At 41.7% G+C, this 23,391-nt stretch overlaps 2 protein-coding genes across 2 annotated transcripts in view; both read left to right on the plus strand.

Moving 5' to 3' along the window:
- LOC308132827 (sodium- and chloride-dependent GABA transporter 1) overlaps nt 1-7,142 on the plus strand; it is a gene marked incomplete at both ends in the record, with an annotated part of 35,020 nt that extends 27,878 nt beyond the window's left edge. The window contains 2 exons of the mRNA XM_080500011.1: nt 1,322-1,515; nt 7,028-7,142. Coding sequence (XP_080356137.1) covers nt 1,322-1,515; nt 7,028-7,142 — 309 coding nt within the window. The remainder of the gene's footprint in view (nt 1-1,321; nt 1,516-7,027) is intronic.
- The window catches only part of wscd2 (WSC domain containing 2), a 38,264-nt gene continuing 16,446 nt past the window's right edge, over nt 1,574-23,391 (plus strand). Inside the window, exons 1-2 of the mRNA XM_080499448.1 lie at nt 1,574-1,974; nt 21,875-22,755. Coding sequence (XP_080355574.1) covers nt 22,368-22,755 — 388 coding nt within the window. The 5' untranslated portion in view covers nt 1,574-1,974; nt 21,875-22,367. The remainder of the gene's footprint in view (nt 1,975-21,874; nt 22,756-23,391) is intronic.

Consider the following 23,391-nt stretch of genomic DNA (forward strand, 5'->3'; position numbering starts at 1 on the left):
TCTAAAGATCTGTGTAATGCAATTGCTTTAAGCCATTGATTTAACAGCAGTGACTGTCGGGGACAGACCGATAAAACTGATTGAAGAGCACAGTTTACACCCAAGCAGATTTGCAGTTAAACAGAATGGATGATCACCTCGTACTGACGAGAAATCCTGCGTGTGGCAGCGACTGACACTGCTGAACATCTGGAGGTGGCCGGGTGGCAGTGGGTCGATGCGTAAAGGATTAAACTCTGAGTGCAAACCGGAAGGGAAAAACCCCAGAAAGTAATCATTTAAAATGTGACTATTGTATTCATACAGAGACAGATGTTTTTTTTTCATATGGATGGATGGATGGATGGATGGATGGATGGAATGTGTAGGCACCCCGATTTCTCCTTCTCATATGTAAGAGGATGTTGTGTGGTGGTTTAGTGAATAAAACAGAATTATTCCACGAACGCAGACATTTCGAGCTCAATTTATTACAGCTATAATAGAAGTGGATTTTAAAAAAGCAGTTATGAAAATTGCACACTACATATAAAGACCTACCAGAAGGCTGGTACTAGAAGTGTTTTATTCCCCACGGTTTCCAGCAGCTATAACAATAATACTGTATGAAATTCAAAATATTAGTTTTCTTGTCATCATTACTGACATTGCTGTACCCCATGAGTTCTGCTTGTACACTGATATTTCCTTTACACAACCCCAACTATTCATGTTGAAGATTCAGCTCATTGTCATCAATTTGAGTTACAGCAGCAGAATACACCCATTTATTCTTTGCTGCTTTATCCAGCTTACATCACAGAAGTGACCCCAGCTGATTTAAGGTGAAGGCGAGAGAGCGAGAGAGAGTGAAAGAGAAAGAAGAAAAATAAGGAATTATGGTGCAAACAATGAATTCAGTGAAAATGTCTGAAATTCTCTCTGACACCGATTTACAAGTGAGTCAATGGCTTTTGGCAGTAATTTCTCCACTTCTCAAAGTTTCACACATTGATGATTATGAAATAGATAGATAAACTGATCTTATATATTTTAATATTAGAGATGCTATATTTGGCATTTGTATGATGACTGATAAGAAGAAACGATGAGATTGTTTTTCAACGTTTTCAACATTTTGTTGTGTGTAATAAATCTGAAATGCATGAAAGTCTTGCACCTGAGCGCATATTATTCATCGCGCGAGTGCAACTTTTCCTCTGGAGGGAAAAGTATCTGTGCGCATGGTTTGAGTGTTTATTGGATCCGGCAGACGAAAGGCTTGCATGCGCAAAGCTATCACCGCACGTGACTTGGACTCAGCCCTCGCACAAAATTACAGTTGAATGGGCCCACCACCGGGGAGTGTGTCACCACGCCAGACCTCACCTGTGTGGCCCAGAAAGCAGAGCAGAGTGCGAAGAGGAGGAGAGGAGAAGAGAGGAGAGAGGAGAGGAGAGTGCGCCTCGCCGCTGCGGTGCCCCTCCGCGTACAGCAGGCAGTGCTGTTGGTCCGTGTGGGAGCGCAGGGCGCACGGTGCGGCGCTGCCTCTCCGCAGCGTCAAACACTCTTCCTCCTCATCGGATAGGCGACAGAAAAGACAAGTCGACCGGCGGGACGCATGGCAGCCCACGTTTTGACCCGAGCGGATGACTGGAGCCACTGAAACCGAGGGGGGACCGTGTCGGCAGGGCTGGTGCGTACCGGAGAGAGAGCCCGTCAGGCCATTAACACTGACTCCCTCCCTCTTGGAGTGGAGCTCGGACCGTGTAGCGGTTCATCTGCGGTACAGTGGACTATTGAGACCGTACGAGCTAATGAGATTGGGAAAATAATGTTAATTATCTGTGGAGGCACAGTGGAAACTGCTTTGCGGAAGAGCGCCGTGACTGTGGATGAATGTTGATGAAGCGTCATAGCAGAGAAGACCATCTCCAGTTAACTGCAGTTAACACCAACATCAGACCTGAAGCCTGCTCCTGACTCATGTTTGAGGTAAGACGAAAGCCACCGACATTTCATTTCCTGTTTGACGAGAAGAAAAAGATTTCCCTCAGTTGATTGGTTAAATCAGTGTTGCAGAAGTCCTCATGACATCTCCGTGGAGCTGCACTAACATGAACCCTTTCTGGTTTCTACCTCTGATCTTGACAAAACATTGAACCAAAAGTGAGTTTTTTCATGTTTTTCCCCCCATATGTGTTTCAAGGACTGAGCAAGAAAGCGGCGAGACTAATAAAATGCCACATGCTTTCATAGAACTAAACCTGGATTGATACCAACGCTTATCGTAATTATAACTTGATTAAGAGCACTTTCTAATAGAAAGTTACAAAGAGCTTCCCAACGAAGAAAAGCAGTCTCATTAAAACAAATACAATGCAATTTAAAAATAATGCAATACAATTTAAAGCTGTACAAGTAGAAGATTGAATTAAAAACCGTAATCATAATGTCTTCTCATTGAGGGAAACATCCTCTTAGTGTTTTCTGCTGTAATACATTTGCTCTTGTGTGACAGATGTGCTGTGCTTGGCTTGGTGGCCAGTAAACCATGCATTAGTCTCTGAGCAGGTGCATGCTGGGTGGCCCAACACACTCAACCTCACCCTCCACATTTTTCCCAGAGTGGGAAGATGATGGTATTTAATTCGAGTAAACCTGCTAATTTTTAACCAGAAGTGCGAGTTGGACTCCAAAACCAGACATTACCTAACCTCTGGTCCTCTCTGCATTTATTTATTTATAACTATTTGTCCACAGATGTACTTGGTTTGTCTTGCATCTTCAGATTTTTTTGTCCTCTAAACTTGTTTATTTTGTTTTGTTTGTGAAGTAAATGTAATCTTCTGACTGAGGGTGGCCTTGGCAGTTTTGTGTTATGTTATTTTTTTTCAATGTGAGCTCATAAACTATTTAATAGTTGCATCTTTTTCATTGAGAGAATATGCTGTTTTTCTCCCTTTTGTACCAATATTACCGTAATGTAGAATCCTGAGGATTCAGCTGAAGACAGATTTTTAGGAGGGTTTTCTAAAGTTAATGTTACTGTGTTTTGAAATTATATGGAATGAATAAACAATATGTACTTTATTAAATAATTTTCTTACAATATCTATTTTTCAGAATTGGGACCAGACCATTTGGTAGCTATTAATGATTTTCCCGAGATTATTTGAAGTGAGTGGCTCATCTGCCCCATTTCTCTTGTTTCTGATGACCTTGGTGTCCAGTAGATCATTATATCGAACCAGCTGCTCATTGTACAATGCTGGAAGTAGAAGGGCCCGGTTCTCCTTAAGATTGATCACAATGCTGGGAAAATCAATTGATGAATGGCACTAATTGCAATGCCCTTGCTATTTCAGCAGTCATGACAGTAAATAAAAAGGATACAGCATGTCAGACCTTTTGTTATGGCAGGTTGGGCATAGCACGTAGTTCATAGCGCTGAATCTAGACCGAGCTGAATTGATCAATACCATGAACATCACTGTAAAATAACCCCCCCCCCCCCCGCCATCCTCTTCTTTTAGTCCTTATTACAGTCACTAGTAGCAATGCTGGTTCGGGTGTATATTAAAGTAGAAATTTTGCTCTCCTTGTTTTGGGCAAAAACATTCAAGAAATAAAATCACATAGATTTTATTGTTGCAAACAGCGGCTGCTTTGTCCCGTGAGCTCGGTCCTCCCAGAGGCAGAAGTGAACCAACATCAGGCAAACATGCCAGTAGCTGAAATTCAGATTTGTACACTTGTGAAATAGTCAACGCGTTCTCCGGTGCCGCTGCTGATGTGCTGAATAATCAAGGGGTCAGAGTCAGTGCATTTTGTATCACCGGGAGCCTTCCGGCATTTAAGAGTAGCCTGGAAATAACTGCCTTGCCGAGATTAAATCATACATGCTATACATATATACTAATGTTGAATTGAACATGACATTTTGACACGCAAGCTTTGCTGTGGCCGCAGCGGAGGTCCCGAACGTTGCTCAGATATTATTTGTGTAACGACTGGGTGGCCGGCAGCAGAGCGCGAGAGCGCGAGCAGAGGCTTTGAATTCCTCCGGAGCTTATTTCTTCATCCTCTTGGCGACCTCTCAGGGACGTGCTGTGGATCATATCCAATGGCTACAAGCTTTGAAGATCGACACAGGAACTGACAGGAATTTCAGTTTGCACGCTTGTGCGAGCCGTGACAATGAAGTGACAGTGGTGCAGTGCGAGTTGCGTATAGGCTGGATGCACTCATTCCTGGTGTATCGCCATCAAGAAAGGATGTAAAATATCATCATTAAGGCAGTGACCAAAATAGCAAAGCATTAGCAGCAGTAGATATATCGCCATCTTTGCCAAAGCTGTGTTGAAAGTTTCCATTTATAGTGTCTAATGTTCAAAAGCAGAATAGCAGCTTTACTCTTGGTGGCACTAAATTCTATTTTTATTGATGTGTCTGGAACTCTGAGGTCATGCTTGGATTTATTATATTTTCTCGATACCATTTAGTCCTTCCTTGAAAGGAAATCCTTGCCGACCTTTGGACAGATAGGAGGAGTGGGTCAGCTTTGTCAAATGCGTATCTCAGTCAGATTTTCAGCTTATTGTAGGATTATTCACAACACCAGACTGCTTCCGTAAGACAGATCCAGATAATGGCTGCCGGGACAGGTGGTAAGGAAACATCAGACTGCAGAGGAACCCCAAAATCTAAACTGTAACTCAAGTAATCAATGTTAATTAGTTTTGTCTCAAATTTAAGCGATTGTAGACAACCAGAAACAGAAAACCATTAATCCTACCATTGAATTCAAATAACAACCAATGGCACACTATATTCAAATCTGTTGGTTGTGTGAATTTCATTGGCGTTTTCTAACTGCCCTTTGATTTTTATTCCAGGTAATGGTGCACAGAAATATCCTCCGACAGACTACATGCAGTCAGCAGTGACTGCATATAATATAAATGCCAATTATATTTTTGAACACAGCGTTGCTGTTCTGGCTTTTCTTTCAGACAGAGACAGACGCCCTGCTGAGGGCAGATTTAATCCAAACAGGGTTAATGTGAACTGTGTCTGTTTGTCAGAGTCGTGGTGTGTGTGTTTGCATTTCTTCCATTTCCAATCAAAAGGAGATGCAAGTGAGAGCCGGTCCTTACCGAAACTCTAAGAGTAAAATATGCATGGGCCAAATATGTTCTCCATAACTTCAGATTATCTTCTGCAATAAACAGTAGTCACATCAGTAAAGCTGATTGCAAATCGCTCTGGTCTTTGGCGATTCTATCATATTAGAGCAGCGGTGGGTTATTTTGAAGCAGGAAGTCACTAAATATAAGAAGTGTTCAGCCCATTGAATGAAGCAATAACCAGTGTGTCTGAAGTGGCACAGATAGTATATGTCCCAGAAGTATTGGCTCTTCGTCCTGCTCTGGGTGCATCATTGAACAAGCCTTTTTTTGAGGGATGTTAAGTGAGACGGAAAAGACATAGTAAATGTTTATTTTCAAAAACGGAGCGTCCTGTGTTGAAGAAGACCAATCACATTTTATTCATCTCCTTGGGGGAAATTTCTTTACCGAATTGATCCATCATTAGATATAAACATATTTTACTTCGATAATTAAAGTTCACATCACATGATATGGCAGCAGGCCAGAAGAAGTGGTGCAAATGCACACAAATGTAAGTAATATCACCAAAATGAATGAAGCCAACAACTGCTTTGTTCAGAAGATGCTGCTGGGAGAAACTGCAGTCGTTCAATGGAACAAAACTGTGCGACTGCAGAAACCTCAAATGCCAGATAACGTCCACAAAAATGCAGTGTGTTGGACTGAATGTATTTCAATCTGATGCATTTTCAATTGTAAGAAAAGCAATGTATAAAATGGAACGTTATAAATGGCTTCCTTTTAGTGAAATGCGAGGCAATGTTTGAGAAACATGCAGTGAATGTTCTCGTCTCACTAAACACATTTTGTTACAGTCAGGAAATTAACTGAATATAATGAAGATAAATACTTTCAGTTTTCAAGTACCATGTTTTGAGTACTTATACCTGTACTTGGTCTATTAAAAAGTGGTATTAATGCATCCCTGTTATAGTATCATTACTTTGATCCGTATCTCCATCATCATCGGAGTTTTTCCTCATTTTTCTTCCTTCACTGATCACATTAGTTTATATGTGCTTCATATATTTTCCACAATCTAATGTAATTTAACTGCAGGTCTTTCATGTTTATGCATTTCCATGTTCTTGTTGAACATTGGTACATCCCATACAAGAAAACACAGTGTGTCCGGAGCTCCCTCTGGGAATTTCTTTGCATTTGTCACAATCTTTCAGTGAAACTTGAGATGAGCTGGTTCAAATGTGGCAGTGAAAGGTCAAAGGTCACTGAGGCCTCACAAAACATGTTTTTGTTGCCCCGGGAAATTCCTCGCTAATTTCACACAAATATCTAAACAGATACTGTGACGAAGTGACGAGATTCCCAAAGGTCAAAGATCGTTCTTGATGATGATGTAATTCTTTTTTCTTTAAGCACTTTTCTGATCATTATTGCAACCGAACAAAACGGAAGGAGATTGTAACCATAGTTTATTGTTTGCAATAGCCACTGAAGCACAAACCTCGTATTGTAGCATTCTCCATTGTTTGATATGCTGGAAGTTAAATATTTGTTTGGAGCGATTCTCTTTTTTTATCATTTGCTTCTTTACAGCTCTCGCCCAGCTCTAACCACGTGCATTATGTAAGTCTGAACAGGCAAAGTCGTGAAGGGCCACTTCACTGATCGGTGCCGACACACAAACCATTAAGCATTGAATGTAGTTGATATTGTAAAATTTGAAGTATAGCATTCTGCCTATTCAGTCTTGAAATAAACAAACATATCCTCCATTAGATTGTTACTCCCCAACCTGGCTGGATTAAAACATCTACCATTCATTTTCGAGGTCAGTCGGAGTACCAACTGTGGCATTAGCTTGGTTTCCCCTCCGTCTGACCCGTTCTGTCCGTTTGTGTCCGTGCCATCAGGCCGACTCGCTACTGTCTGAATGGTAACCGCTCAGGGGAGGCAGGAGGCTTGACATCAAACGTGTGCGAGAGAGGCGCGGAGGAGGGAAGTGTGTCAGAGCAGCTGGGAGAATGAAAGCTGATGAGGAGGAGAAGATAAAGAGAAAATGGTGAATACAAAAGACACATTTTCTGTGGCCCATGGCCCTAACCTTGAGACTGAGCCAGCCGGCGAGATTAACACATCATCACGGTAATTGCTCACCTCAAGCAGCAGACCCCCTTGTTCTTTCTTCAACCTAATCCGTGCTTCACAAAAAGGCCCTTTGTTGGTGTTAAACTGCAAGGCTCTGTTTTCTGTGCTGCACCAACAGAGGTTCAACCTGGCAACTGCACAGCCTTTAAAGAGAAATTTAGTTTGCCACCTCCAGTTTTAGGAACCAGGGAATAAAATGGTCTGCCTGTGCCCGTCAGTATTTATCCTCAGGTAATATTCTTCACCTTGGACTTGAGCCCTTTGAATACTCCTAAATGAGTGTCCACATTGAAGGTATTTACAGTATATAGTCTTTGAAAGCTGATTGTCAGAAGGAAGATAACCTAATCTTTTTCTAATAAACTCAAAAATGCTTGTTAGCGACCAACGCTTTAGAGCTTCCACAGCTTTTGCAACAATACTCCAAGTGACATTAGTGAGTCTGTGAAAACTCCTCCAGACTGTGAGGAATCTGACCATCTTCTGCTTTGAAGAAGATGCCAGGAGAATTTGAAAAGCGTTGTCCCAACAATACTGCAATACAACAGTGAGAGCCGCGGCCTGATAAAGAACCTGAAGGACTCGAGCCCCCTCTGCGTCTGTCCGCCTGTGCCGTCCATGTCGGCAGTGGCTTCAGATCTCCTTTCAGCATGCTGGGCCCTAATTGGGCTCACACTTTCGAGAGATATTTGTCAGGTGGCTGTGAAATTAACCACTTTGCCAGTTCACGTGCTATCTTCTGTTCCTCGGTTGTTCTGGAATAAAAGTTGTTTTCACTGATAAACCGTTTTTGCATATTTCCTGCAGGGTCTAGGTTATTAAAGTTTAAGTCGTTCATCCTCATGATAGCTTTGTACTTTGTAATTGCACCTACTGGGATTTCATGCGAAACTGTAACCAAACGTGTATCTGTCTGCGCACACCTAAAGTAGGGGCTTATTATTCTTTCTCTCAGCCTCTCGTGTTCTATTAATTTCCAGCAGCAAGCGGGATAAGTGTCTAAGTTTATCCTCTTATCAGCCACTTGTCTGTATCTGGCAGGCAGCAGAGCACACATGCATGAGCTGGTTGTGTCAGTGCTAATGTTATCCGTCTGTCAGTGACACCGCGCAGGTTGGTTGTGATGATGGGAACTATCACGCGCAGTAAATGAACTGCGTCTGGTCAGCCGCGATACCTTTGCCACGCCATGTCAACCCTCATTGCCGCCGTTCCCTCAGTGAGGATGCAGATGTCTTTCCCAGGTTGCTCAGGGGCAGGATGACTCAGCTCGAGCTGCGACTTGGCACCTGGGTGACTTCTGGTTCAGATCCCCTCCTCAGTCAACCGGCAACTTAAACACAGACTGACTGTACCGCGAGTCTGAGCCGAAAACACAGGCTCCATTATTTACTCACATTTTTAGCTGCTCGCAGCTTTTTCAATCGATGCCTTTATGCACTCATTTGATGATATTTCACCTTTAAGAAAGCACAGGGAGGCTTTTGAGAGCGTTTTTCTCCTGTGGATATATGAGTAACAGCCTGGAAATGTTCATAGTTTAGGGTTTTGTTGTTGTTGTTGTTGTTTCTGGGTTTTTCTCTGCAGACAGAGTCCCTTTAATTTCCAGACGCAGGGTTTTAAAACAAGAGCACATATCTCCATCCAAACCTTTCTGCATAGCAAGAAGCGGGAGGCGTGACCATATAGGTTTAAAGTTTGTTCAAGTAAAGATTCAAAGATAATGGATTTTTAGTTATTTTTTTACTCATTGGAGAGAAAAGAATTGAACACTTTGCTGTCTTCTTGCTGTTTTCCCTTCTCAAAGTTTTTTGCATCTGTAACACACACACACACACACACACACAGTTGTAAACACGCACTGTCCTCTTTCTTCTTCGCTTCAGAGATGTTGTTTCATGTTGCATCAGAGAAACAGTGAAGCACTACTGTATGTGCTCGTCATATTTTATTCATCTTAGGAGAGGCTGTTGCACCGAGGCTCATTCCTTCCTGCAAGTCCAAAGCAGGCAGCTGTCAAAAAGCCTGAGTCCCCAGATACTTTGCCCATTTTCTACCACTTCAGCACACTTTCATGTGCACATATACATACGCCCCCTAAACAAGCGCAATTAATTACAAAATGCAGGGTGTTCCTGTGTATAACTACATGTGCAATCTCCCCACCAGAAGTGGCCTTCGATTGTGAAACGTTCGGTTACAGTAAAGTGTAAAACAAATGATGTTTACAAATTTAGAGAAGAACGGTGCCGTCTTCATCAAATGTATTTTTATGCAGTAATTGATTGCAGTAATCCAGTGTGGTTCCACAATCGAAGAAAAATTATACAACTTGATAGTTGAGTGAAACTTGATGAGCCAGGTAATTGGGTAAGAGTGAATAAATTTAAAAAAATGAAAATAAAAAAAAGTACATACTGTAACATCAAAAACTTAAACAAGCTTGGTCATTTAAACATATCCCAAGTATGAAATATTTTAGATCACTTTCAGCAATAAATTAGTTCCTCACAAATTCACAACTAAAAATGTAAATCAGTAAAGATTTTTGGTTTACAGTGCAGCTACAGTATCTATATCAAACACGCATTTATACTTTGGTCATACCGCGTTCATGATAGAAGCGATCATTTAAAGCTTAAATATTGACCATCTTCTCTAAATAACAGTCCAGTTTAAGCTGCAGAAAATCCCGAGATCTGTTGAGTCACTGCATGTATCAAAATGAAGCCACGGCTTTGTGGTTTACTGCAAAGCCTCAAGAATAGATAGTGAGCACATGAAAACATCAACAACTTTGAAACAACAACATTTAAAATAGAACATATGAGCAAGAAGGCCTCTAACAACGCGCTTCTCTAATTGGAAAGGATATGTTGACAGCAGGCCTCTGGTGCTGCTCGACCTTTACAAGGCAGATTTGCGTGATGCTGATGAGGCACATGGTTCACTACACATTTTGCAAAGCATGCTTACAGAGCACCCTGTTATATGTACACACTTCATGTTCCTCAAATGAATGCATCCAGACGACTGCACCCAGCTCGCCTCCCTGCGTGATTGTGCACACTGAACAAGTCATCAAAAACGGCTCCATGGCTCGTACGTGGCGCTCCGCGACAAACAAGCTGACTGCTCTCGTCCTACCATTTCATACACTCTTTTTTCAAAGGAAATTAAGTCAGGTTGTGTCAGCCTGCAACGATGTTCTCTGCAATTTTTGCTGCAGTTTTGTGATTAATGTTGTCTGTGGCGCGTTCATTCGTCTAACTCTCACCCCCACATCTACAATTGCTTCAGCGAGTCGTAATTTCTCTGACAAAAAAACAAAAACAAAAACAAAAACTCCACCAGCCCGGGTGTCAAATACTTTCTGCTGTGGGATTTTTTTGTGTAGGTGGTGAAAGCAATATAGACTGCATACTAATAGCCAAAACATTTTTCCAGTGCATAGAAGAAGAAGAAGAAGAACAAAAAAAAACCCCAAGATTTATGTCAAGATTTAAAACACATGTTTTGGCTGCATTATAGTCTGCTCCGTGAAAAGTCAAAGTAAAATGAAAACATCGTTCCTGTGGTTTATTTCTCCACATATTACTGGCTCAATGAGATCTCAGCTCTGTGTGCCTTTTGTTAAACACTGTAGTTTCACAACCAGCCAAAGAACTGGTGTAGTTGACGTTTGAACAATCGTTGATGATCGAGGCTGATTGTTCTGATGATGTGGCCGGACACTGTGTCTACTGTGGTTCTTCTACAATTAATATGTGTACCTGTTACAATGACTTGGCTGGTAACTTTTCAATGAACATCTACCAGTTTCTTCCTGCTCGTAGGGAAAAATAGAGGTTTCATGTGTGACTCCCTGTGTGACGCACCAGGGTAATTACTTTGCGTATTGCTTATGCTTGTCTGCATTTCATATGGATTTCCTTTACTCTTGTTCTCTTTTGTGTTTAAATAACCGCAAATAGATTACTCTAAAGGAAATTATGACAGAAAATGTATTGCAAACACATATCATTTTGAGCATTTTTGCCAGTTGAACAATGCAAATGTACACTTAAAAGCACAAACAAAATCAGACAAAATACTATAATACAAGTCCACATATGACATGTACTAACAATTCATTTTTAACTGAATGTGTCACCTAAAATCTTTTTAGACCTGTTGTTGGCTGAGACGACAGCTTGCAGTTTCAGGATCTTCTACGGCCTGAAGTGATCCCAGCATGTGGTGCTGTGAACACCGCCGCATGCATACGCCAGACGACATCGTTAGTTAACTCTTTAATCCTCTTTGTTGCACAACCTTAAATGACGCAGACTTATGGTGTGTTAATGAGTAACTGGGAGGCGGGAAAGGCCCAACTTCTCATTGGAAAAATGCATCTGAGCGTCGTCTAACAGGATAAGTGGGAGGTTTGAGAGCACTCAGGCCCCATTCGCACGGCAACGTTTCGCGTGAAAATACATTGTTTTTCCAGGTTCACATTTACACGGCAATGACAGAAACTCTGAAAACGATGTAGTTAGCATGACAGGCAATGAGTTGGTGCTGTTGTTTGTTTTTGTGATGAAACCACTCGTGTACGCAGAACACTCAGACTATAAATGTAAATTTTCTTGCTCATTGTTATTTTAATATTGCTCATAGTCATTGACATAAATTACATAATAATCATAATCATAATTTCAGTGACGTAGCCTTGCTTTTTTTTCTATTATAAAGCTTTACTGCAACAGTTATTAAGATAACGTTTCACGTTTCATGTGACGATGCCTAATCCGTTAAAAAAAAGGAGTGTGTTAACACTGCAGCAGCGGACACGGAGACAACGATGTCGTTAGTCTGCCAGGCCACGCCAGGGCACTGTTGCTTGATTTTGTAATGAAACCACACAGACGTGTGTGCAGAGACTGGAGAGGCATCGGATGCAATCAGGGGTGAGTCTCAACCATAAAACTACTGATATGGACGATAAAACTAGAATTCTGACCGTGAGTGATACCACTGCGGGTCGCCATGTTTGTTTACAAGGAGTGGAAGGGGAAGGGAGGGGGAGAGTTGCAGTTACAGGCTCTGTATCCTGCGGCAGTCTCTGCAGGAGGGAATAGCGGCCTTGAAAGAATCTTTCCACCTTGGGAGTCGGATTAAAAACTTTGCAGCGACAGTGCATCCGCACACTGGTGTCGTGTAAACGAACCCCCCCAAAAGTGAAGAAAGTTTTGCGGATAGACTCGTAATCGTTGTCGTGTAAACGGGACCTTAGATATTTTGAGTGCAGAAGAAGTCATGTCTGTACAGCAAATTTGTATGGTTTCTGGACGGCAGCAATAAACCTGCACTGCAGGAAGCAGCCATGTTGAATGTTTGTTTTTTAATACGAACGCTGTAATGTTCTAGTCTCCAGCTGTGTGAATGCTACATTATCTACCTCTCAAAGTGAAATTGCAAGGACACTTAAGAAATGAATACAAACGCAATGATTTTGCTGCTCAAGTTCCCATCAGCTGTGTGTGTACTGCATCTCTGAGACAGAGAGAGGACTTTACAAGGAGGGAAGTAAGATTTTGTCAATACATGTCACTTGAAACAGCCCAGCGTTCAATACTGCTCAAGCACACAGCACAGAAACTACAGAGTGTCCTGTGCTTATTTGTCTTTACACACACACAAAAAGTGTCCTTGTTTTTTCTTTTGTGTGAGGTGACAGTAAAGAGCCGCACCATTGCTGGAGGATTGAGCTTCATGCTTAAGGACACTTGAGCAGAGTGGCTCCTCATTGACACAGGAGCTTGAATGTGTGTCCTACAGTGGAGGGTCTGTCTCCCCTCTTGCTGCCTCACCAGGCTCGTCTCAGTTTTTTTTCCTCTCTGTATCTGCTCTGTCCGCCAGCCCCAAAGACGCTTTATCACACGTAACAGTTTTGTCAACATCCTTCCCTCTGAGATTATGTGGCCCCGAGCAGGATGATGCAAACATAAATGGGTATATATGTATATTTGTATATAGTGGCTCGGTCAAAACTTGTGTTAAAAACATTAACGTTAGCCTGACATTCAAACAAACGAATAGATTCCCCAAAATTGCTCCAAGTCAATACCATGGATGCACCATTCCTCACTGTGATAAATGTCTCTTAATTGTTTTTGTTGTAAACGCCATTCAAGAGACAAACCTAACTGATGGACAGATTTGTGGGTCCCGCTGTGGCGAGATGATGACCCACTGCACTCATCCCGAGATTGGCTTGGTTTGCTGTTGACATTTTCTGGCACTCACTCACAATCGCTCAGACTGCAGTGAACTTTTAACAATGAAACTAAAATACACATTTAACAACTGTTTCAGACAGTTTTAATAATTGCTTAATGAGTTTAAATCAACTGTAGATGTTTGCCCTGTGATGGATTAACAATCTACCTTCACACATAGTCACCTCAAGTGGCTTTTTTCTTACTTCTTCCCTCTATCCCAGGACACACTTCTTACTATAACCACTTTCTCCTCAGTAGGATCCCAAAGAAACCTGAAAAAAAAACCCTCATTCACGCACAGGGTGAACGTTGAAATGAAAGATGAAGCCAAGACCTTGCAGAGAGATGGCCGCACTCACCACTACTCCTCCCTGTCATCCAGCAAAACAATGTTTACGTTGTAGAATAAATACCCATTTTGCAGAAATGAGGGTTGGTAACCAACAATCTTTTAGTTGCTTCAAGCTCTCGTCGTACCAAGTCAGTCAGAGTAGGATGGAGTACGAATAGGTTTGCTGAACTGACGTAGTGAACGCGTGAAATATCAGATGCAGCTTTATTAACATCTTTCCAGTTCAAATGACAAAAAAACTGTACTCGGTGTCCTGTTACCTCTGTTTTATAAAGGAAAGTTGCCTCCCTCTAAACAAAGAGTGGCAGTGTTGATGTTGTATTATGAAGCTCGTTCTAAGGAAGCAGAGGACATCAAGTGGATTGTTATTCTATCTGGCAATAACATTTTCCCTCAAAATTAAATTAACAAAACAAACTAAACACAATTTCGAGGAAATGAGGTCGGTAACAATGACTCATGGCACTGTGCTAATCATTGTTCACAGAACAGTTATAGAACAGGTCAGTCTCACAGACAGTAAACGGCTTCGCATAAATATTAAAATTAACCTTACTCAGTCAATGTTGCCCATACGACTGAGACAAATGTACACTCTGCCTCCAGTGCTGCAGATTTCTTCATGTCCAGCATCAACAAAGAAAACCTCGATCTCTGTTAATAAATAACTGCATTTCCAGGCTGCATGCTGTGTGGATATATATGCCTGCATTGTGCTTTCAGATTAAGGAGTTTCCATATAACATGTTCTTCTCCCTGCCTCCTCCTTACCACCAACGAAAAACATTTGCTGAAACCTTCTGCAATCCCCTCTTAAGTCTATTGAAGCACAGAGGACTGAGATCCACAGCAGAACTGAGCTGGGAGAATTCCCTTTTAATTAAAGGAGAGATATCTTCTGTGCTTACTGAAGGTGTGAGAAGAGAAATAGGGAAAACACTCCTTAAAAAAAAAAAAAAAATTCAGATACTCTGTACGGTCCTTGAATGCAAACCATTGTTTAGGTTGCGATAGTGGAAGACAGCATTTGATCGCCCATTGACGGCGCTTCTCCGCTGCAGAATAATCACTTCTTTTATGAAGCCATTAGAGACGACTGATTCAAGTGATTGTTTCTCAAATGTCCGTCCATGTGGCCAGCTGGGAGCTGGGTGCAGCGGTTTCTAAGGCCGGGTCACAAACTTACGCAGCAGGAATGTGGGGTATTTCTCTCTGTGTGCAGCTTTGTGACACATCGTTGGAACTCTCAACATCTCAAAACATTTTCAACATTCCTGTGCTCAAAAGATGAGAAAGACATTCCTTTTCCAGCAAATTGTCTCCTTCGTTCAGATTCAAGGAATAATTAGCGTTAATCCAGATGATTTGTCCGGTTTTTGTCTTTTCGCTCACAACTAATTGAACTCTGCTCCATTGTGTCTGCCATCACAATGGAGCCGTTATTCTGTCTCTTCCATTTTCCTTTTGACTCTGTCATTTTCTTATCTCTGAATACTGGTAGAAATGATCATCAGTCACTCAATTACAACTCCACAGTTTAACGCGACTGCACTTGTCAAAGACGAGGATTATATTATTTTTAGACCCTTTAATTTACCTCTTCCCTTTCAGAGTAAAAGGTCACTAGTGAGCTTAATGGGCCATTGAGTATTATCAGGATTACAATGAGCTTTTTTCCTGCCATCCTGGGCTTAATTTTAAAGCTTCATGGGGTATGCTTTAAAAAGTCTTCCTGTTGTCGGTCAGTTTAACGTCTCAAGAGCCAAATGCATCAATGTTTCTAATTACCTCAGTGCTGAGAGGGTGTAACCGGCAGGGGCTGAATACAACAGTCGTTCCAGGACAGTGGTCAGTTTTGCTGAACAGCGAGAAATGCAAACCCACTCAACTGCAAAACACAAGGGTATAATTACATGATTACTTCTGTTAGCTCCCATCTGTAATCTGGCTGCTTTGAGAAACACTTGGTTTTCTGTGCTTATATTGCACAATGAGCACTGCCTTCCTGGTTTGTAGGCTCACAATGTAATTGTTCACTGATTAACTTACTCATTTTTCAGTGGTTTGCAAACCAATGTACAATAACGGTAATGCAAAATCTATTAATTCGATATTAATTGGAAGGTATTATTTGTCCTTTCTTGAACCGTGGAAGTACAAGGGGCACTTTAATGATGTTCACATTTTACAAATAGTATATAGATGTTCTGCATTTAATCCCTTTAACACTCAAAGCGCTTATTGAAAATATGTGCTTTGCTTACAAGTACATTTCTCTTTGCCAAAATGTTGAGAAATGTAATAGAAAACATGCATAAATAATAAATCAAACAGTTCGGAGGTTAAACTTCAGCAATCCTACGCAACTAACTCTACCTAACTTTTTCAGTAAATTTAACATCAAGCAATGTATTTAAGTCCGGACCAGGTTGAAAATGCAAGGTTACAAGGCACTCATTGAAACGCTAACGGATTTAAAAAAAAAATCTAAATTATAGTGTCACAGACTTCAACCACGAATGTTTGTGGCTTAACATGATGGAATCCCATTACTTTATGATAGCTGTTCAAAAGTTTAAAACTCACCTAAATTACACATACTTTACCATGTGTAGTTTAAAACGACTGTAAATAGTTTGATGTCTTCACTTTACTTTTGCGAGTACCGTCCTCCCAATATAATGTGATTTCGGTGGGGAAAATAAACATTGGTGCACATGTTCAACCACAGATTATGATCTTCTTTGGTGTATTTTCAAGGGAAATGTATCAAGTCGGTGCAGTGACTGGGAGGAAGAGTTTATGTTGGATATGAGTAATACTGTCATGCATTGCTGTAATTTGGCAAAAAAAGTAAATCTCAATATAATGTGTGGTTTACTCTGTTCAGGAGAAACATGAATGAATGTGGAAGTTGCTTGAATTAAATGAGCGTTGCACCACTTCATATCTTATTTGGCATCACTATGCAGTCATTTCAACATACATCTATTTATTTTCTAACTTCCTTACCTTTTCAAACTATCACCACAGATTAAATCCCTTATTGCAGATACAGTACAGATCGCCCAGTCAGGTTAAAAAAAAAAAAAAAAAACACCATTCGGAGTGCATCACTATGTGGACACTTTATCTAGTGTTATATAAAGTGGCACTTTTCTGTGTCGGCTAGCAGTGTTGGATTCTCTTGCAGTCAGTTCATTGTTGTGTAGTTGTTAAAGTAAATCTACATCATGTGAATTGTCACTTTAAAGTGATTCTTTCAAGCATATTTCTATGATAAGTTTCCTTTTGAGTGGCCACCGGTAATTAGGTGTGTTAGGCACCGGGCCAATCACTAATGTGGGCACATACTGAGATCAAACACCCGTTTAATTAAAATAGCTTACATGAGGAAAAAAAAAAGAAGAAAAAAAAAAAGCCCAAAACTGTAGCACACATATCACGACAGCTTTTTTTTTGCCAAACACTAAGCAAAGATCTCAGCTTTGGCAGTGTGATGCTGTTGTTACTGGAGGCGTCCATGCTCACACTCCAGTTTACAGGGGTCACACACTCCTAAGAGTTGCCATCTGCGCTAAGAGAGCTGCTTCAATTTGTTTCTCGGAGCAGCGAAATCTTAGCTTGTAAATGATTTCATTTGATCTCTCTCCATTTTTCATGTGAGGAGCAGTGTCTTTTCACGACATTGTCTCCAGAGGCTTTTTCTCGACGCTTCTCCTGAACCACTGTCGTGCACATTTTCTTGTTTTACTGCTCAGAAGGTGACGCAGGAACTCCTGCCTAATGTTTTCTGTAATGCAGCCACATCCCACTTGTAGGCTGATGTGGAATGATCCAAGCAAACATGTGTCTGCTCCGTGTTATTACCGGGGGAAGAATCTGATCTTTAGTTTGATTTGATTTGACAAACATAGCTAATTCGCCCTGTCAGGCCAAACACACCAGGGGAGCGGAAAGACGGGCCTCGGGGTGGAGGGGAAGGTAGAGACTGGTGCAGTGAACGCTGTTAACTCTTCGACTGCTGAAGAATCGAGGACGTCCGACTGTACAGCACTTTCACAGGAATGGACGTCACGTTGTGTTTAACAGGGAGACAAAAACAAAGACATTGAGGCTCACGATTTCCTTTTTCACTAAGTGGGTGCTGGAGCTCCTGATAAGCTCTTCTTCCTGTTTTAAGTAGCTGTTACAGCAGTGTGTTTCCTTCAGAAAGCCCATTGTTATTAACCAGGAGTGTTTTGTTTTTTTTGGTTGTCACTTGGAATCAGGCATAATATACGGACGTTTCAACAACTGCAAAAACACAAGAAGAAAACTAAAGTTTATGCTAAGAGAGGATATCGCAGCTAATTTAATTCAGCTGCTGAGGATCTGGAAGACCTGCATGTGAGAGGCCTCACCCACGTTGTGGTGAAAGAATGCTTTTTGGCTTCAGAGAAACGGGGGTTGAAAATTGATTACATCTGCAGAATCAAGTCACAAAAATGGAATATTTCAGTGGCCTCACCAAAGATCAGACTCTGAAAAATCCTAGTCCAGAAAATTTTTTCTATTGTCTTCATGTAATATTATAATCACCAGTGTTTGATTTGTTTTTTGTTTTTTTTAATAGTTATTCATATTGTAGTATTGAACCGCCTCGCAATTGTGTCGAAAGCTTTCCTGCATTGAAGCGGCTCCTTGTTTGGCTGTTTGACACGTGCACATTTCTGAACTCGGGTGTTGTTGCTGACGTGACCCGAGCCCTGTCTTCCTCAACTGCGTCCGTGGTCGATGAGTCCCAGGACAGATATGAATTTTATTTATGGATTGACTTGTAGAGCCATTTGCCGGCAGCACAAGCAAAGCTGGCTGTGTGCCTGCTCACCAAAGATTAACTTTGACGTTTCCTCTCCTAAATCCGCTCTGATTAAATATTTGCTGGCTCATTTAATATGAATGTGAATTAATGGCCAGTCAGTGAGTTCATGTCCACTCCACTTGAGTTATATCCATGATTTGGCACAAGCACCTCTTGTCTTGTCTGTTACATTTTCTCTCCCCCGGTCAATCTGCTTCACACTTGATTTGTAACCATTATTCCTGTGTCCAGTTGAAAAGCAAATGAAGTTCACCTGTAGTGACTCTGAGGAAAACACACTTGTACAGTATGTGTGAGCCTATAATTATTAATGAGGTAGGGACCTGACGATGGAAACGTTACCCTTGTTATTACGGATCCTTTGGGTGATAGCGATGGCGTTTGGTTGGCCTCCATTTGCCTCAGTTCACCTTTGTTGATGCAAAACACATCATATTTAAATTGGATTTGTTAATAACATTTCTCATAGAAATATAGCTGTATTGCTTAGGATTTCTCAATTAAGCGTTTCTGCTGCACAAAAAAGAAATGTCGCAGTCCTAACACAGCATGAAGTCTTCCTCTCACTATTTCCTCTTTGTGAAATATTTAATGGATTGTGCTACAATTTGGTACAGATTGGAATATTTTGTGATTGTCAGTCATTGCCATGGTCAAGTCTAAACCTTGGGTTTGTTTTCTGTTTAAATGTCTGCTCACATAAGTTGCTTGTACAACTCGTTGGACAACAATGTAAACCGTGTGTAGCTGCACTTGAACTGCTGTGTTTAAAAGTGGAGACTCACAGAACCTTTTGCTTGTTCAGCCATAAGCCCAGTTTCATATTACCTCATGCAATATGGAGCATCCGTGCAAGTGCAGCAGGGGTCTTTCCAGGCTTTTGTTACTGTCATTAGAACCTGTAAATTAGCTATGAGTACACCTCCATTTTATTTTCATAGCGGAAGGTGGGCTGTGAATTATTAACACCAGTAATTAACCTGCATGTGCCCAGGTTGCATTCACAGCAGGCCCAATGATGAGGTGTCTCATGTATCTTCAAGTCAGTTTTTTGTTTTTTTTCCATTTGTTTCCACACATACTGTGTTTTCTCAACAGAGGTTTGTCAGTGCTCGTCGCAACATGCTGTTTGCGCACATAGATTTTAAACAATACTCTCTTGTGCACCGCTGATTATGACTTTCAAAGACCTTAATCCTAATGAGGTCCACTGCACATTTCCAGGATACAGTTTCTCTCCACAGTTACAGGTAGCAGAAAGGGAGCTGGTTGAGGTTTTCCTTTCATGGAAGAATCAATACTATTCAGTTTCTCCTCAACTAACAGTTTTCAAATTGGAACAAAAGTTAGCTTTTCTCTCTGCCGTCCTGTCATGTGTGAATCTTTTCTCCGTCAACGGTGGGCAAAATACTCACAGAGGACTGGGGAATCGTCAGAGTTAGAAAGCTGAGGTAGAGTGTGGGAGTCACTTGTCAATAGTGTTTGTACAGCTGCTGAGCTGCAGAGTTATCACACTGTGTAACAGCATTCATGTGGAACAGAGGCTGTTCAGAGGAATGAAAAGATCCTTGAAATTCACAAACCGTTCTATAAAAACATGAAGCTCCGGTCTGCAGCTGATTAGCTTCGCGTAGCATGAGGGCTGACATAATCTTTACCTTTCCCTTTTCATCACAATTTAATTGGTAAAATAAAGCATTGTTCTAGTTTTCAGTTGGATAAGCAACGAGCACACCAGCATGACGGGTTTCTTTCTGTATTCTTCTGATCCACCTCTCGATAGGTAAGAAAACAAACATGTTCAAAATGGAGAATTGGCCTTTTATATTAAGACGGACTTATTTGTGCACGTCCCGCAGTCTTTTAACACCGACCCACCAGTCAGACACTATAATGGATTTATTCTTAGGACGGTAATTATCAAAGCTGTTTTGCTCATGTCTGAAAGCTCTGTTTTGTTTTCGTTTTTTTCTGTTTGTTTTTTTATTTCAGAACCATCATCAATATAGAAAACCTCCTGTTTGCTTTTGGACTCTGAAAGAAAGACTCTGAAAATGCTGTGGGATTGAAGGATTAAGATGCAGGCAAAGACATCGGAAATGAAAAACACCCTTGCAGATATTTAAACACTTAGAGCAGGACACAAAGCAGAAGCGTGGAGAAGTCAAGACAGGATGTCGGCTGTCTTTTTGTCCATGGATGAAGCACGTAAGGAGAATGTGATACATTTCTCCTTGAGGGTCCCAGACTCTTCTCAGACTACTGCGGGCAGAGGGAAGAAGAGGGGAGTGCATAATGCTATTCAAGTCTCAGGTGACAAGTATTCTGCAGATTTGTCTCGGGGCAGACGGAGAGCCATAAGGGCGAGTGTCCCCTCAAATGTTCTGGAAAATTCCCTGACCTTGAGGAGTGTTGCATTACACCTTCCATTTGTAGGCTCCCAGACTCGTCCCAGAACAGAGACGTCTTTGACAGAGGCTGCAGAGAGTTGGGGAGGCTTGCATCCAGCCATCCCCTCAAAACTGCACCCGTCGCTATATCTCAATCTGAAAAGAGCCACTAAGAACTCCTTAGACCACTTTTATATTTACCAAACACTTTAACCTCTGCATTCTTTCCAGGCTGTTTGAACAGGTTTCTCTTTTTGTGTGTCACTTTAGATCGTCTGAGCTTTTTGACTCGACTCATTTTTAATTTCCTCCGATTCCCAAAGGCATTAAAACCTGACGGCTTCAAAGACGTTGCAAGGAAAATCTTTATTCTTTTTTCCTTTATTCTTATGTAATTTATCAAAGATAATGCCGGAGTGTAAGCATGACAATTTTCTGAACAGTGTGGTGAAATAAATCATTACAGTGACGTGTCGTCTCGATATTTGATTGCTTTTTGTGCTGTTAGTGAATCTTCCTTGCTCTCGCTTTTCTGTCAAAGAATTTGACAGGAAAATGATGTTTTACCTTCTTTTTTGAGTTAGATGTTAGAGTTTAATTTCAGTAAACAACAGCATTTCCAAAAGAAACAGAAAGTGGTTTGCTTCGGCACTGCTGATGAAACATTCTGGTTTGATGTATCCATTTTGCTAATACTTACTCAGGTGTGCACTCACTGTCCTTTTTTTGTGTCTTTCTTGCAGATGGTGATTGTCTCAGTGAATAGCTGGGCACACAAAGATGAGAGCATCTCGGTTCAGCCAGCAAATAAAACCGTCTTCGTTCTGCGTGGCGTGAGAGAAAGTGCCACTTCGGGGTTGGTGTAGCATCTCTCTCTCGGCTGATAACCGGAGTGAAAGCGGTGTTCAGTGATCGTCTTTCACTCTGAGCCACTCACCTTTCATACTGTGGCTCCAAAGACAGCTGTCGGGGCCGGGCTGTCGGCAGGAATACAGAGAGAGAGACGCTCCACACCAGGCACGACTCTGCAACATCTTTGTCATGAGCCTCAAGATTTGTACATGAAGAACAAATCATGCTATTGTTTAAATGACCTCAGTGCAAGGCTAAGACACTTCGAGGGACTTCCTGCTCAGTGGGGCTGTGTGGCAGGAGCTGGGAGGGCTGGTGTGGATTCTTCTACTTTATGAGTTTTCCTCCTTTGGTGAGCGTGTCTGAGCGGCACGAGGAGCCAGCATGGCCAAGCCTCTGCTGAAGATCCAACGATACTTTCGCAGGAAACCCGTGCGATTCTTCTCCCTCATTCTGCTGTACCTGACCGCGGGGAGCCTCGTCTTCCTCCATTCTGGCTTTGTTGGGGACGGTAGCTCTGGAGGTCGAGGGGGCCGGGACTTGGTCGTAGCCTCGGAGATGGGCAGCTGGACTTCGTCGTCCAACACTCGGGGGCTTGGCATCATGAGCCGAGTGTTTAAGGAGACGCGCAGGTCTGGGCGGAGGTACGGTCCCCCGTGGATGAAAAGGAGGCAGGAGGGCCGCGAGACGATCCGCAGGGGGGGGGATTACACCAACAACTGGAACCGTGCACTCAAAGGACGCAATGCCAAAGACTTGGATGATGGAAGAGGTAGGTTCTATTATTCTGCCATATCTGAAAATGATAAGCGGGTAAATGGTTCTTTAAATCATTATCATTCATGGTCACAATAGACCTTTGCTTTGCCTGCATATAAAATCTTTGAAAAGATAGCACAGTGAAAAAAATGCAGCACACATCAAACGATTCATCTGTGCTTTAAAAAAAAAAAAAAAAAAAAAATCCATCCCACTGTATGACATACAATACTCATATTTTGCCATATGGAAAGAATATTCCGCAATTAAAGCGATGAAAAACCATTTTATTGCAAGCTGACTCATAGCGCACATCCACTGGCAAATAGAAGCAGCTTTTGTCCCACTTCATGCTAATATGAAACTGATCCAAATAAATCTCTGATTACAAACTGCAGCCTCTTAATGACTTCATATTCGCAGCAGTAATTGGTCGTGTAGGAAATCTCTTGAGAAAGTGGAGTGGGATGATGATTATGATTAAGTCCTCTGTCTTTCCTCCTTGTAAATCCTTCAAGGATCTCATCCTCTGTGCTGGAACTCCGCTTTGAGCAGGTCAGCGTATGTTCAGAAACACTGCGGATGATACGGAATCACAACATCTCAAAGACGACATGATCACAGGATTTGCAGGTTTATCTGACATTCT

The sequence above is a fragment of the Blennius ocellaris genome (assembly GCF_963422515.1).
Source record: "Blennius ocellaris genome assembly, chromosome: 7".
NCBI lineage: Eukaryota > Metazoa > Chordata > Actinopteri > Blenniiformes > Blenniidae > Blennius > Blennius ocellaris.